Source organism: Cololabis saira, chromosome 1, assembly GCF_033807715.1.
Source record: "Cololabis saira isolate AMF1-May2022 chromosome 1, fColSai1.1, whole genome shotgun sequence".
NCBI classification, from domain to species: domain Eukaryota; kingdom Metazoa; phylum Chordata; class Actinopteri; order Beloniformes; family Belonidae; genus Cololabis; species Cololabis saira.
Window position 1 is genome coordinate 3776126 of NC_084587.1, and position 16719 is coordinate 3792844.

Below are 16719 nucleotides of genomic sequence, written 5' to 3' on the forward strand. Positions count from 1 at the left end.
TGCTGCTGCACCAGAGTCCCGGCGACGCCCACACTTTGGTGCATTCACCCTTTAACCGTTTAATTAACATCATTTAATTCAATATAAAATCTTCACTTGATATAATTACATAAGAGTTAAATGTTGGTAATATTGAGCACTGTGTACTACTTCCAGAGGATTCAAAGGCCTCACCTGCAGCCCGGTGCTGCCGATCACCAGAACCAGAACCAATCATGTTCATTAACACAACGCCAAGAGGGAACGAAATCAGCGTCGGCCGTAGAGAAGCAGCCGCTGCCACACATCGTTATGAAACATCTAAAACTACTCAGAGCTCATGAGGGGGGAGTGTCAACACCGTCCAATCACGTGGCTCTCTCGTGTGCTTCTCATACCACAGGCTGTATAAGAAGAACTGGACAACCAGGTCTGATTCTCTGAGAACGCAGAGATGCTGAAGATCACGGTTCAATAGCGCCAACAATACAACATCATCTGCATAAGCCATGATCCTGAGACCCCAAAACGAGACTGGACCACCAGAGAAACGCTGCCGAGCTGATCCAGTCGGCCACAGCAGAGACTCTGGGCCGAGCCGAGACCCCGGGAGCGCTAACGGACGATGGACTCTCCGGAGTTTCGGCTAACGCCCCCTTAAGCCTGAATTATGGTTCTGCGTGAAACCAACGCAGAGCACACGCCGTCACCGTGACGCCGTCGTGAACCTTCGGACTTCTCCGTCACTACATTTCTCCGCGGTGCAGTACCCCCCGCGACCGCTAGTTAGCGATCTTTTCCGACTTTTTCCGGTCACAGTGAATCAAAGAGATAAGGACAACTATTGTGCAAAAAAAAAAATCAAAAAATCAAAAAAAAAAAAAAAAAAAAAAAAAAATCACACATACAAGAAGAAAAGAGCGCTGAAAGTTCACGACTGCTTCAAACCGGAAACCGGAAATGCATTGCTACTAGTGATGCACCGATTGTTCGGTAACCGAAAATGGCAAAAAAACACTTTCGGTGTTCGGTGGAATAAGTGGGAAAAAAAACGAACAATTAATAACGGCGTTGTAAAATAAGGAAATAGACTGGCTGCTCCGTAACTGTTGCACCACAAACATAAATCGTTGGCCAACCAAAAACTAACCACATAAGAATTTTACCAACATTCACCTGGAGGTGGAACCAAAACAACATAAATCAATCTATTACAGGTTTAGATGAGGAAATCAAACGTGGAAGAGCGTGGAGTGAAGTGGTGCAAACATGTCAGCAGTGTGGAAGTATTTTAGAGTGGCAAAGAATAATACAAGAATGGCTGTTTGCAATGAATGTTCTGCTCAAATATCTAGAGGGGGCACATCTGCAAAGTCTTTCAGCTACAAGTTTGATTTATCATTTGAAATGATAAAAAACCCTGAGCGCTTTAATGCATTTTTATTGTTTTAAGGCCTATGTTACAATGTTCAGTCAGTTAAGCCTAACGTAAGCTCAAAGATGGCCAAAAAATGTATTTTGCTAATTTATTTATTTTAAGTTATTGTTCTTTGCTGGTATAATGTCTGCTGGAATATTTAAGAAATGCTGGGAAATTAAAAAATGTTCAGTTTTTTATGTTCAACAAATGTTTTCTACCTTGTAATTTTGTAAAAGATTTTTTTCTTTGAAAAGCATGCCTAAATTAAATGTATTTGATTTATGCAATGGTGAAAAAATTGGCAAAATAAATGAAAAACTGCGAAGAACCATGTTCGGTATTGTTCTGTATTCGGCCAAGTGTTTATTATTATTTTCGGTTTCGGTTTCGGCCACAAATTTTAATTTCGGTGCATCACTAATTCCTACCAAGCGAACCAATCACAGCCCTCTCTGTCTGCGTGTAGTCTGCGTCGCCTGGACGTGTAGTTACAATTTTCGGGAGGTGACGTCAGTGACGGTGTGTGGTCTGCGTCGACGCGTACCACACGCCGTAGGCACGGTGTCGTTTTGACGCAGAACTCAAGCTTTAGCTCTCATCAGAGAAACGTTGGATGTGTGAAATACCTGGATTTTTGGTAAAAATTGTCTCCAACCTTGTTCCTTTTTTCCCCTCCACGTGTCTCGGGCCTTAAAGCCGCTCCACCCGGTGGTACCACAGCCGTTTATATGAGGGAGGAAACTAATTTATAAACCAGGAAGTTACTTCTTCTGGAGCATTTAACTGCCATAGTTAAATGTTTATATAAAAAACCCTCCTGTTTAACGGGAAGAACCAGAAGAATCAGTCAGTGGGACGTTTGTTGTGACTGTAAAGAAATCAGCGAGGGACTCAGCTGGAACCACTTCCTGCTCCACAACACGGATTACCACAGATTAAACACACACAGCCATGACGCTAATTAAATGGATCTGTGTATAAGATTAAACCGTGGAGGGTAATGAGCTGCAACAATTACAACAACGAAAGAAAAACGTGGTACGTCCAACGTATTTCCTCTCGAGGTTAAACTAAGCTTTTAAAAGGTGTTTAAAGATGCCGAGAGTCAGAGTTTTGAACCCTGTTTCTATTCTCACTCTGAATCTGGATGCAGCAAAGCATCATGGGAGGAGGAGGAGAAAACCTGTCTTTTGTGTCACTTTTCCACCAGCACCTACTCGTCTCTCCTCCACTCGGTTTGGTTCTTTCCCACCAGGGGTCTAACGTGCAGAGTAGATACTTTTCTGTAACTATTCTGCCGAGGTTCTAAGTGGCTGAGTCGGGCTGTGATGTCATCACACTCCAGGCCACCGATTGGTCGGGGGGTTGGAGTCAGACGTCTGAGTCACGATGTGACATCAGAGAAAGAGACTCTGACGGAGATTCTTGTTCATTTTATTCCAGCAGCAACGGCAGCAGAAGTCTGTTCTGATCCAACTCTGAGGTGCAGATGTTCAAAAACCTGGTGCTGAGGAGAGAATTAAAAACATCTACACCAGGGGTCGGCAACCCAAAATGTTGAAAGAGCCATATTGGACCAAAAACACAAAAAACAAATATGCCTGGAGCCTCAAACATGAAAAGTCTTGTATAAGCCTTAGAATGAAGGCAACACATGCTGCATGTATCTATATTAGTTATAACTGGGGGAAGATTTTTTTTCACTATGCACTTAAAAAAAAAGTCAAAATTTCGAGAAAAAAGTCGGAATGTTGAGAAAAAAGTCGAAATTTCAAGAAAAAAGTCAAAATATCAAGATTGAAAAGGAAAGGAAAAAGGAAGAAAAAAAGAAAAAAGGAAAAAAAGAAGAAAAAAGGAAAAAAAGAAGAAAAAAGGGGAAAAAAAGGTCAAACATTTTTGAAAAAGCTCCAGGGAGCCACCAGGGTGGCGCTAAAGAGCCCCATGCGGCTCTAGAGCCGCAGGTTGCCGACCCCTGATCTAGACGGAGATAAGGAACCACCAGATCTACCAGGAGCTCTGTCACTTCATAGCTGCTCAGATACCAACGCACTTTTCATCAGCAGAGACTAAATAAATTAAAAAAAGTTTTGCCGCTTGAAACTTCTCTCTCTCTCTCATTTTTAACTTGATATCAAACACAAGCCACAGACCCAGCAGCACATCTATCATCTCCTCCAGGTTCTACATCTTTAGTGTTGTTGTCTTCTTCCTTTAGATACACAATCAAATACGTCACAGCAGCTTCTCCAACCTCCTACTTCTGCTCCAGGAGCTGAATTGTAGTGGAAAAGAAACCAGGCCGAGTTGAGCCGAGTAGGTGCTGGTGGAAAAGCGTTAGAGATATGTCAACGGAGGAGCTACGTGGACCAAGTCCTGTTAGAGCAGATACCTGGTTGTTGCTGCAACTTTCACGCAAACACAGAGATGTAACTGACGTTTACAGCGACATAATGACGTGGCTCCTCTTAGCACCAGAGCTGTGGAAAAACAAACCGGTTCTCAGCTGGTTCTCAAGTGGAACGAGTTGTGAACCAGAACCAGCCCTGAAACCGGTTTGGTGGAAAAGGGTCTACAGGACTGTCTCAGAAAATTAGAATATTGTGATAAAGTTCTTTATTTTCTGTAATGCAATTTAAAAAAACAAAAATCTCATACATTCTGGATTCATTACAAATCAACTGAAATATTGCAAGTCTTTTATTATTTTAATATTGCTGATTATGGCTTACAGTTTAAGATTAAGATTCCCAGATATTCAAATTTTTTTAGATAGGATATTTGAGTTTTCTTAAGCTGTAAGCCATGATCAGCAATATTAAAATAATAAAAGGCTTGCAATATTTCAGTTGATTTGTAATGAATCCAGAATGTATGACATTTTTTTTTTTTTTTTTTTTTTTTTTTTAAATTGCATTACAGAAAATCACAATATTTCTAATTTTCTGAGACAGTCCTGTACAAGGCCCCGTGCTGGTTCCATCCCCTCCAGTCCCAGATCCTGGACCCTGATGATCCCGGGCTTGTCGTCCCGGAGGACGGAGTCCCGGTAGATTATGGGATGGCCACAGTGAGTGAGTTTACATGGGAAGTTTAATTCCTCTTTAATTCAGAATTAAAACTGTGGCAGGGTGCAGGATTGGGGCGTGGTCTGCAGGGAGAGAGGTGACTCAGCTGGACCAGCTGATGGTGCACAGGTGACTCAGCTGGACCAGCTGATGGTGCACAGGTGACGCAGCTGGACCAGCTGATGGTGCACAGGTGACGCAGCTGGAACAGCTGATGGTGCACAGGTGAGGCAGCTGGAACAGCTGATGATGCACAGGTGACGCAGCTGGACCAGCTGACGGTGCACAGGTGACGCAGCTGGACCAGCTGATGGTGCACAGGTGACGCAGCTGGAACAGCTGACGGTGCACAGGTGACTCAGCTGGAACAGCTGATGGTGCACAGGTGACGCAGCTGGACCAGCTGATGGTGCACAGGTGACGCAGCTGGAACAGCTGATGGTGCACAGGTGACTCAGCTGGAACAGCTGATGGTGCACAGGTGACGCAGCTGGAACAGCTGATGGTGCACAGGTTAACGCAGCTGGAACAGCTGACGGTGCACAGGTGTGTCTAACTCATGCTCGGTGTATTTTAGAGTGTGCGGGCCCTGGAGACCAGAGAGGAATGACGCAGAGCGCAGTGTTGTTACACGTCTGGGAGATTAAAAATAAAGAATCACAATTTTCCCCCGAAACCCCGTGTCCTCTGTCCTGTCTGGTGACCCCCGGTAGCAAATCCAATTTAAATTGAGTAAAAATGACCATTTAAACACCTAATTCCAAATGAAAATGGCCATTCTGAATTAAACTTAAAGGGGACCTATTATGAAAAACAGGTTTTCTCTTACTTTAACATATAAAAGTAGTTTCCCCTCAGCCTGCCAACACAGAGCAGGAGGAAAGCAACTAAATTCTGCAGTGTCTGTTAGTGATGCACCGAAATTAAAATTTGTGGCCGAAACCGAAAATAATAATAAACACTTGGCTGAATACCGAATAACACCGAACAATGGTTCTTCGCAGTTTTTCATTTATTTTGCCAATTTTTTCACCGTTGCATAAATCAAATAAATGTGCAGTGAAATACTCGCCAGTCACAATTTGTCTTACTGTATTTATTGTATTTTTTCTCATAATCCTTTTTCATTTTCTCCCGTTCAAATCCAGTTAATCGGGTCGCGGTGGGGCTGATCTCCGCAATTTGAAGCCTTGTATAATAATTGTAAAAATCTGGGTTATTTTCTTGGAGGATCTGGTCATATCAGACAGTGAGGGTTCGTCCACCGCATCGGTAGCACAGGCTTTTTTCTCTGCCGTGCGTCCCGTCACCGTCTCCATCACCAGCGGTTTCCCAAATCCAACTCAGCCTGGATCATTTCTCGTGTCCTCTGCTTTTTCCCACATCCAAGTAAAGATCTGACATGTTTGCTGCATTAACACCGCTCGCCCTTCACTCCAGCTGTTCTCTGTTTGATTGCGTCATCTAAACACGCCGTTATTAATTGTTTTTTTCCCCACTTATTCCACCAAACGTGTTTTTTTGCTATTTTCGGCCGAACAATTTCGGTTACCGAACATTCGGTGCATCACTAGTGTCTGTACAGCCGCCCGGATGATCGTCCAGTGTGATGTGGATCTACGAGCCAATAAGATTCTGCTCCCCAAAGTTACAGAACGACAGGAGCGATGTGTGAAACCACTAACAACTAACTCCGGAGCTTCCTCCATTTTTTCGTAGCGGTGTATCGCGTCATTCAGGCAGCCAATCAGCACAGAGCTTCATTATCATAGCCCCGCCCACTCAGAATCCTGCATAGATAATGAGGTTAGAGAATAGGAAGATAAAGACATGGATCAGAGGCTGAATTTCTAATTTATTTAGCAAAAACAATCAAAACCTTGTTTTTAAACATTCAAAGCCTGTTTAAAATAAGTATTAGATCCATAATAGGTCCTCTTTAAATTAATTCTGGTCTTTCTTTCTGCTCGTTCCCTCTCCGTCTGTCTCCATGATCTTATATTCCACTGGGCTGGTTTTCCAAACAAAGTTTCCAGATGCAGCAGCAGTAAACGCTGGTCAAGATAGAGACCATTTATTTAATAAATAGAAATCATTAAAAGAACAGATGGAAACAGGAAACATTACAATAGTGAGCTTTTCAAAGTTGTAGCGGCTAAGTTAGTTTTTCTTCCGGTAGTTTAACTTCCGGTCCCCCCCCTATCCAATCAGAACCTTCCCAACCCCCAGACCTGGAGAGGAATTGGAGAAAGACCATCAAACGTGTTTTCCATGTAAACCTCAATTCGGAATTACTATTTCCATGTAAACCTGAAGGAAAATAGTTTAATTCTGAATTATTTAATTCCCAGTTAAAAATCATCATGTAAGCGTGGCCATTGTTACATAAAACTGAAGAACCAAACTGGACCGAGGAAAGAAGTAGTGATGCACCGAAATGAAAATTTGTGGCTGAAACCAAAACCAAAAATAATAATAAACACTTGGCCGAATACCGAACAATACCGAACATGGTTCTTCGCAGTTTTTCTATTTATTTTGCCAATTTTTTTACCATTGCATAAATCAAATAAATGTGCTTTAGGCTTTTCAAAGAAAACAAATCTTTTACAAAATTACAAGGTAGAAATATGTATTGAACATGAACAACTGAACATTTTTTAATTTCCCAGCATTTTTTAAATATTCCAGCAGACATTATACCAACAAAGCACAATAACTTAAAATAAATAAATTAGCTAAATAATTTTTTGGGCCACCTTTGAGTTTACATTATCCTATAACTGACTGCTGAAAAATTGTAACACAGGCCTTAAAACAGAAAAAAATGCATTTAATGCATTAAAGTGCATTGGAAAAGAAGTGGATAAAACTAAATAAAGAAAATCACTCCCTTCTCGTACAAGTATTAATATGGGAAATGGATTGATTTTCTTTTTCTTTATTTTGTTTTATCCACTTCTTTTGCGTCATCTAAACACGCCGTTATTAATTGTTCGTTTTTTTCCCCACTTATTCCACCGAACAGGTTTCTTTTGCTATTTTCGGCCGAACAATTTCGGTAAATCCTCCTTGAGTTTAGTAAAGTGACAACATTTACAATTTTCTTGACCAAACAAAGATGACTAGACGAGCTCTGTCTGTAATGCAGCCAGCTGCAAAAAAGGAAAATCGATTAATCGCACAGCCCTATTTTCGGCTACCGAACATTCGGTGCATCACTAGAAAGAAGTTCTTCTACGGCGGGAGGAACAGAACCCCTGACCGGGCTCTAAAACACGTCACCCGTGACCCCTGACCCCGTGACCCGTCACCGCTCTGAAAACATCACTGTCAGAGCTTCAGAGCTTTAGTCCGGGCGGCTGAAGAGAAACACGGACCAGAACTTTACCCGTTTGGTTCAGACGGACAAAGAAACAGAAACGTCCCAGAACCGGTTCCTTCTGGAGTCTCTGGAACCAGCTGGTTCAGCCCGGCTCTGAACCCGGCTCTGAACCCGGCGACCCGCTCCACAAAGGGGTCACGTGACCTCTACAAGCTCTGGAGCGTTCAGGTAACACAAAGCCAGCAGAGAAAGACATCAGCACCGGCCTTAGAGAAGCTGTTGTTGCTGTTGTCGAGTCCAGAAAGAGTTTCAGAATCAGAACCTTCTCAAACTAACCGGACCTCAGCAGTGACTGTGTTTACCTGCATCAATAAGCCTTTTAACACCGGAATATTAGCAATAACCCGGTTACACGGCCATGTAAACACCAATAACCCCTTTGAATAACCAGAATTTGTTCATATTCTGGTTTTTAAAAACCTGAATATGACCCCTGGGTTACTCCTTTTAAAACCTGAATACAGGACTGTCTCAGAAAATTAGAATATTGTGATTTTCTGTAATGCAATTACAAAAACAAAAATGCCATACATTCTGGATTCATTACAAATCAACTGAAATATTGCAAGCCTTTTATTATTTTAATATTGCTGATCATGGCTTACAGCTTAAGAAAACTCAAATATCCTATCTCAAAAAATTAGAATATTCTGAGAATCTTAATCTTAAACTGTAAACCATAATCAGCAATATTAAAATAATAAAAGGCTTGCAATATTTCAGTTGATTTGTAATGAATCCAGAATGTATGATAATAAACACGGAGAAACCAAGACCAGGAGGAGACTAATCACTTCATAAATGTAATGAAGGATATGAACATTTCTGCATTTGTAGACGGTAGAAAGTACCGGGATAGAAGATTTACAAGAAGGCGTCTCTGTTATCTGCCTTGAATAAAGGCCTACATGGCCGAAACATGTTGGCATTGTTTTATAAAGCCATGATTAAATAAAGGCTTTTTATATTTTTCTATCTTCTTGAGTGCCTCGTTTTTCTTAATTGTTTTTAAATCTTTTTGATCCCCATGCCGAAGAGCACCTGAAGTTTACTTTCTTCTCACACCCAGCAGCACTCCATGCATTTGTAGTTACACTTAAGATATGAACATTTCTGCATTTGTAGACGGTAGAAAGAACCGGGATAGAAGATTTACAAGAAGGTGAGCGAAAAGACCAGACTAGATCAAGCTCCGCTGGAAGACGCTGAAAAAGGAACTACAGGGCGAGAAACAAAACGACTTCTACTGGGCTGTTGATTATCCGCCGTGCTGCTGTTACTGTTGTTGTTTTGAATTTGGATACAGGAAGAAGAAGCGGAAATGACGGTAATTGTGTCATGACGTTCTCCATGTGTCGCTGGTTTGATCCAGATAAATGATTAATCACCATGTAAACAGGGATAACCTGTTAACTCACACATGGAGACAGAATATTCCCAATGTTTCAGTAACCGGAATATTGACCTTAACCTGAATTTTGACTGCCTGGAAACGTAGTCAGTGAAAACAAAAAACATCTAAGCTTCCCAGGATCCTGGTCTTCATCTCAGACCCGGGTCAGCACCGGTGCTGGTTCTGCTGGTTCTGCAGCTACTGGACACGTTTCCATCAGTCTGAAAACTGTTAAAATGAATAAAACTAAACAACAAGTGGACTAAAAAACCCGGATAACAGCTGAAGTCGAGCTGAACGCTAACGGGTCCTAAACGGGTCCTAAACGGGTCCTAAACGGGCCTGTGAGTTCTGCCCAAGCACCACCGTCCCCGCCCAGGTTCTGACCCAGAAGTGTCACGGGGAACAAAGACCGAAGTGAACGAGATAAATACGATCAGATTCTGCTGCGCAGGACACGCCCAGCTTAGCTCGCAGCGCTACCCGCTAATCCACCACCGGACCGGGCTGGACCGGGCTGGACCGGGCTGGCCCGGCGCTGTTTAGTCCAGGCCAGAGTCGGGCTTCACTTCCATCACCTGACCCAACAGAAGAATCTGTGACCCGCGGTGCGTCTGAAATGCCAGACTAAACAGTATATACTAAAAAGTATACTTAAATTCGGCACACTTTTGAGTAAGTATCAGTAGTGTGCATTAATTTGGATGTACTATTAAGAGCGCACACTGCACTTCCTGCCGTAGGGAGGGGGGGGAGTTGTTACCATGGTAACCTGTCACAGCAACAGTAGCAGCTGTTACCATGGTAACCTGTCAAAGCAACAGTAGCAGCTCCGCTCCGCTATTTCCCGTTTATTCTGGCCCAAACAAGATGACATTATATAATATTATTAAATACGAATATTATAATAATAATATTATTATACTTATGACTGACATACGTATCACTTAGCAACCAAACGTCGCTGCATTGTGGGAAGTTTCTGCTCGGCTAGTGTCCATCAATCCACACTAATAAAAATCTCCAGAATGAGCATGGATAGTACATACTATTGAGTACGTACTAATTCAGATTCAGATTCAGAAAACTTTATTCATCCCCGAGGGGCAATTGCAGGACAACTGAGCAGCAAGACGTTGAAAATCTCAAATAGTGCAAGAATGAAGTAGAATAAAAATGAACAGGGCATGTCTCTTTATGTACACAAAAAATAATATCTTATGCAAATGTCAGAAAAAAATATACAAATGTCAGAAAAATCTACAGCAGAGTGACTGTTGTGGTATAATATAAAGTGCAAAGTAATGTTTCAGACGCACTAAAAAAATCTCACATACTCTTTTTGCTGCCCATTAGGGTGGAAGGATGCGATTTCGGACGCAGCACCGGTGTTATGCCGATCTTTGCTACCTGGCGAAAAATGCTACTTTGTGGTTTTGCGCATGCGCACAGTGGATTTTCTAAGTTTGATTGGCAGGTCCATGATTTCTTGAACGATGTAAAATTAATAATATGGGTGTTGAGTATTTAATCCTTCAAAATACACTACCCATGACGTGAATTATATTAGTTTGTGAACATTATACGATAAAGAGAAACAATTATATGTTTTTATTTGATATTAATTCAGTCATTGGCCTTAATTTAACCAGCAGGTCATTAATAATATAATAATATTCTTATTTACAGTGAGGCCTGAAGAGACAAGGACGTGTTTAGGGAGGAAAACTGGAGAATTAAAGCTTAAAAAAAAGGTAGAAAACCATTGCATTTTTGTAGCAAAGCAGCAGAAATGGGCAGAACCCCGGTACCGGTCCAGTTCCATCCTCCAGAACCAGAACCAGAACCCCCATCCCCCGGTACCAGAACCCCTCCCCATCCCGGTACCTTGGTCTCCCGCACGTCCTGCTTGCCTCCCTCCGGGTACCACTGGACCCGGACCACGCCGCGGCCCAGCGGCCTGGTTCTGGACGGGGAGTCGGTGTCGGTGTCGGAGCCGGGCTGGGCCTGGCCCCCCGGTCCCGCTGGTCCCCCGGTACCGGTCCCGGTACCATCTCCTCCTCCTCCGTCCTCCTCCGAGTCGGACTGGAACTCCTCCTCCCCGTGGATCAGCCGCACCAGGCCGAACCGGACCGCCCCGCGGTACCGCCGCGACACCAGGTCGTGAGAGAAGAGCAGCCTCTGGTCGTGGTCCGGGTCCCCGGGGTCCACATGGTCCTGGTACCGGTCCGGGTCCCCGGGGTTCGGGGCTGCTCGCTGCTCCGCCATGCTGCTGCTGTTTGGGCCGGTGATGCAACACTGATGACGGAACACGCTGAGGGGGTGACGTCACTGCGTGAGGGGCGAGGGGCGTGATGACATCACCGCGTGAGGCGGCGTCACCGCGCAGTTTCAGCCTCCGCTTAAGAAAAAAGCCTTAATTATATATTATTATTGACGCTATTCTTTCTGGTCTGTGCATGTTATTCATATTTTCTCATCAACAAAACAAATTTAAAAATTTTCAAATAACAAAATAACAAAATAACAATTTTTTCAGACAATAAAATAACTGAAACAATCTGAAAAATGGTTTAAATATGTTATTTTGTTACTTGACAAATTTAAAATATGTTTATGTAAAATATGTTTTGTTGATGAGAAAATATGTTTCTCTGTTTTTCTTATTTTTGTGAGGGGGGATATATATTGTTTTTCTGCACTACGTTGTGTCCTCTAATGTACCAACATGTCAGGCACTGTTACTAAAGCTAATGTTTAATTTTATGTGTCGACTGGATATGACAGAAAATAGCATCATTATGTGGGCTATCGGTTCACATCCAGGCTTCCAAAGCACTGGCATGATAGCTTGCACCTTTTTTCTGTACAGTGATGAAATGTTTTTTGTTTTGTTTTTAAGTATGTAATGGTTGTGTGTTTGTGTACATTGGATGTGTGGGTGGGCCTTCTGAGTCCGTAATAAAGATTATTTTTATTATTATTATTATTATTATCATTATTATTATTATTATATATAGCTGATATAACATGAATTACTCCTATGTGGGATCAATAAAGTTCTTATTTTTGCCATTTGAGAAAATTAAATATATTATATTTGGTGGCTAACTGTTTCCCAAGTATATTAGTGCGTGTGTGAATGAATAAATGAGACGTAAAACGTACATTTCTTTGTAGAAAGGAACTTTATGAAAATAAGTCCATTCACTTGTATTATTATTTTTTTTTTCATTTATTTATTTTTTTTTTTTTTAATAATAAACTTTAACATTTCAAAAGTAAAAAATTCCTTTGAGGAAACATTTGTTTGCATCTGAAACATAACAAGTGCACAACACACAAGCAAATATGTATACCTATACATTTGTTTTCTAAGATAATCTTCTAAGATTAAATAAAAAATAAATAAATAAAATAATCACAGGGGTTATTCCATTTATTTTATTTTTTTATTTTAGAAACTTTATTGAAAAGTCAGTGAAAACCCATTCAGGTGTTCCCAAGGCAGGTAGTAATGTACATACAATTACAACAGTAATAATAAACAACAATTAAACAAAGGTACATATAATGGCATGACGTTATTAATAGAAAAGACTACAACAGAGTGAATTGAGCATGACAAATAATACAGCATTAGAAATCCAGAAAGAGTAACAAGGGAACATAAACTGACCCTACTGTGACATATTTTAAAATGCATAAAGCGCAACAGACTGAATAAAATAAATAATAAACAGACATAATGAAATAAAAGTTATTTACTTATATAAATAAGTAATTAAATTAGTAAAGTAATTAATCTAGTAAGGCAAAAAAGCAGCTTTTATAAGGGGGAATTCAGACTGATTTTATTCAATTCAGTGGGCATTCACTTGTTTTACACATGGTTTTACAGCGCAGTCTTGCCACATCCAATATGGCGGCGACGTTGACGTATCGCAGCAGCTCCATGGGGCGGATACGTACGTCTATGGGCGTCACCGCTGCAGTTCCCGCCGCCGCCACTATGTAAAACAACACAATCCTTCTTTTACAAAGAATGGATGGAGAAAGGAATCTGGTCCATTATGCATCTGTTGGAAACTGGAGGGTATTTTTTAACATATGGTGCGTTCATTGCAAAATACAACCTTGTTTGTACAAATAGACAATATAACACAGTAATTAAGGCAGTTCCACAAGCAATGATTCTCCAACTTAAAGGCATGATGACTTTTTCTGTGGTTAGTCCACAAATGCCTTTAGTTATAGATGGTTGTATTTTTTTAGATAAAAAATGCAATAATAAATTCTTGAGAACTAATTTTACTTTGGTGTTTTCTCTTCACCTTTGAAGAGGAAACTTATGTTTCAATATTATACTATTAGTTTTTTTAATTAAGATGAGAACCAGTTCTCTCTCCTTTCCACTTCCACCTAAGGCTAAAGAAGTTCATTTTAAAATAATCAATGAGGTTTATCCATGTAATGATTTTTTACATAAAAAGGTTTAATTTAGATTTGAATAATTGTACTTTTTGTAACGCAGACATGGAAACCTTAGAGCATCTTTTTTTCTCTTGTAGCTTAACCAGGACCTTTTGGGAAGCTTTAATACGGGATAACCTAGAATGATCAAACCATTCCTATTCTTACATTTGAAAGCATTAAAGTTGGTTTACAAGTGGAGGAAAAAAAAATAGACTTTGGAATCAATAATTTAATTATATTGGCTACATTTTTTATTCATAAATGTCGCTTTTTGAAAATTAATCCAATCTTTATTGCATATCTAAACGAAATAATTCAGTACAAAAAATATTTAAAATCTTGCATGATTCAAAAAGCCCAGCATGTTCAGAAGTATCTTTGTACTAATTCCTGACTGATCACTTGCAGGTTTTTTTTCGCTTTGTATCTTCTTTGTTTTGTTTTACTCATTGGTCGCTCAGTGATCTTTGATGAAAATGTTCTTTTGGAATGTATGATGTGCCTTATTTTTTTGTAAAATCAATGAGAAAAAAAAAAAAGATCAACTCATATTTATTGTAGTAAGTGGAGGAATAGCAAACCCTCCTTTGATTGTTTTTTAAATTATTTTAAATTATTCTTCTTATACCTAAGAAAAATAGACTCCAACAAAATGGCTAAAAATATTTGTGATGATATATCTTGTTTTCTGCTTTTTTGATGCCTCAGTCCTTGCTCCTCTTTTTGGCACTTTTATTTGCCTGATTTTAAATACTGTAATACTTTTATAGTTTGCACTGGTCCGGAAGATATAACAGGCCTCGTTACCATGGCAACAACACATCATCAGTACGGTAAAACTAACCCGTCTCAAGGCAGTTCCCTGACTCACTTTACTTCAGACTAAAAGATCTTACAACCTCATTATTTATTTATTATACTCAGTAAATGAACCAGACACTGGAACAAATATATCAGGAACTTCAGGAAGCAGCTGGAAAAAGTTGGTTCACAAAGACGGCACATGAGCAAATACAATACAATAAAAAATACAAAACAACAAAGCTGCATCTACTGAGTGAGGGTTTTTCTGTGTGTCATTGCAGCAACTCTTCTTTTATTTAGTTGAACGATCTGATCTTAAACTCAGGCTTATTCAACATAGAGACATTAGACCGTGGTGAGACGGTAGTTTGACCCTGGTAATGATGTTGTTGCTATGGTGATTCTGCTATTCACACAGAAAAGATTGACAGATTGGTAGCTTTTTCTTAGATGAAAGCGAAAGGAATCAATGAAACATGTCAGGTATTTAAAAAAACCTAAATATTCTTGTCCGACAGAAAGAATTAGTAAATTAAGTTTGTTTTAACTAAGTTTGGTTTTGGCGTGAAGGCGGAGCTGAAGGCTCTGTGGTTTGTAGTAAGAATTAAGAGAAATGAAAATCAGCAGAGGAAAAGAGTCTTCAGTGTTTGTTTTCTTGGAAGTCACATTTTATAGAACAATACTTAAAAAAATACTAGCATAAAGCTCATATCTGTCTGCTGGAATAGTCTGTGCTCGTTAGTTAATTAAGTTTATACCTGGAGTTATAAACAAATTAATGTATTTAACTCCGCTCTGGCTTATTTATCATTTTTCCTTATTTATTTATTTATTTATTTATTCTTTTTTATTATTATTGTTTCTCTTTTTGCTGCTGTCTCTCTCCCAAAATAAACATCGTTATAGAAAAGCATCATACTCATACACACCCACATATAAGAAGAAATCTGAGATAAAACATTGATTTTGTTGTTTTGTTCGGCAGTAAAAAAAATAAGTTTATATCCAGAGTTACATTTAAAAATGTAATATAAATATATAAATATATTTGGCATCTACGGACATTTATCCATATATTTTTATTTGAAATGTTATTTAAAGCTCTTTGACGTGGTTTTAACAGGAAGTAGCAGTACCACCTGTGGCCACATGGGGGCAGCAAACACAAGGAAACTCATGTTCGAGCCGTGACGTCAGAAATGAACCAGTAGCAGATCTATGAGCCCCCGTGTGGTCAGAGGTGGAACTGCTGCACAGAAGGGCTTTAAATTAACATTTTTTATTTCATTAAACTGCTGTATTTGAGCTCTGAAAGACTCCTGACCCCACAAAGATCTGGGAACTATGAAGGATTCTGGTCCAGGAAAACTGGAACATTTTCTAAAACGCACGTAAATCTATAGTTTGTTTGTCTCGTTCAATATTTATTCACGAGAAAAAGTCTTGTAATTTGTAAGAACTAAAGTCACATAGATGTTATTTTATTCATTATTTTATAAAAATTAGATCAACTATTTGGAGCGATGCACAAGAAACGTGTTTGAGATCCAATTATTAGCTATTGTTTATTTCTGTTGCATAAAGTTTGGATTATTTCTGGTCGGTTTATTTTAACTAAGTTTGGTTGAACTAAGTTTATTTTAACTAAGTTTGTTTTAAATAAGTTTATTTTAACTAAGTTTGTTTTAACTAAAGTTTAATAAATAAATTAGTTTAATAAAGTTTAATAAAGTTTAATAAATTGACCGATACACGACATGTGTCCTTTACATCGGCACCAAGAATAACTTACAATAAATACATAGGACTAAAATTTACATTCAAAACATTTCATAAAGTCCACACAGATTAATTGATTCCATTTTGCATCACCTATCAGCTCTAAAATCATACAAAAGTCTTTGTTTGACCAGAACCAAAACCAGAACCTATCCAGAGTTCACAGACTGGGCCTGCACGACTTCCTCTGGAAGTTCATTCCATTCTTTGACCTTGAACTCAGTTTGGTTAAACTAATTTATTTTTTTTATTGTATTTTTATATTTTCAACCACACAAAGAGGGGTATACTTTAGATACATAGAACACAAAAACCCCACAACTCAACTTCAAAAACAAAGTCAAAGTCCATACACACCAAAACATATTTCATAGTGCTGTAATCATGAAAATATACTAACCAAACATTATACTCAGTG

At 39.6% G+C, this 16719-nt stretch overlaps 1 protein-coding gene across 1 annotated transcript in view; it reads right to left on the reverse strand.

Annotated features, from left to right (window-relative positions):
- The window catches only part of LOC133449034 ((E3-independent) E2 ubiquitin-conjugating enzyme UBE2O-like), a 46373-nt gene extending 34832 nt beyond the window's left edge, over nt 1–11541 (reverse strand). Inside the window, exon 1 of the mRNA XM_061728165.1 lies at nt 11130–11541. Coding sequence (XP_061584149.1) covers nt 11130–11510 — 381 coding nt within the window. The 5' untranslated portion in view covers nt 11511–11541. The remainder of the gene's footprint in view (nt 1–11129) is intronic.
- Nucleotides 11542–16719: the final 5178 nt, after the last annotated feature.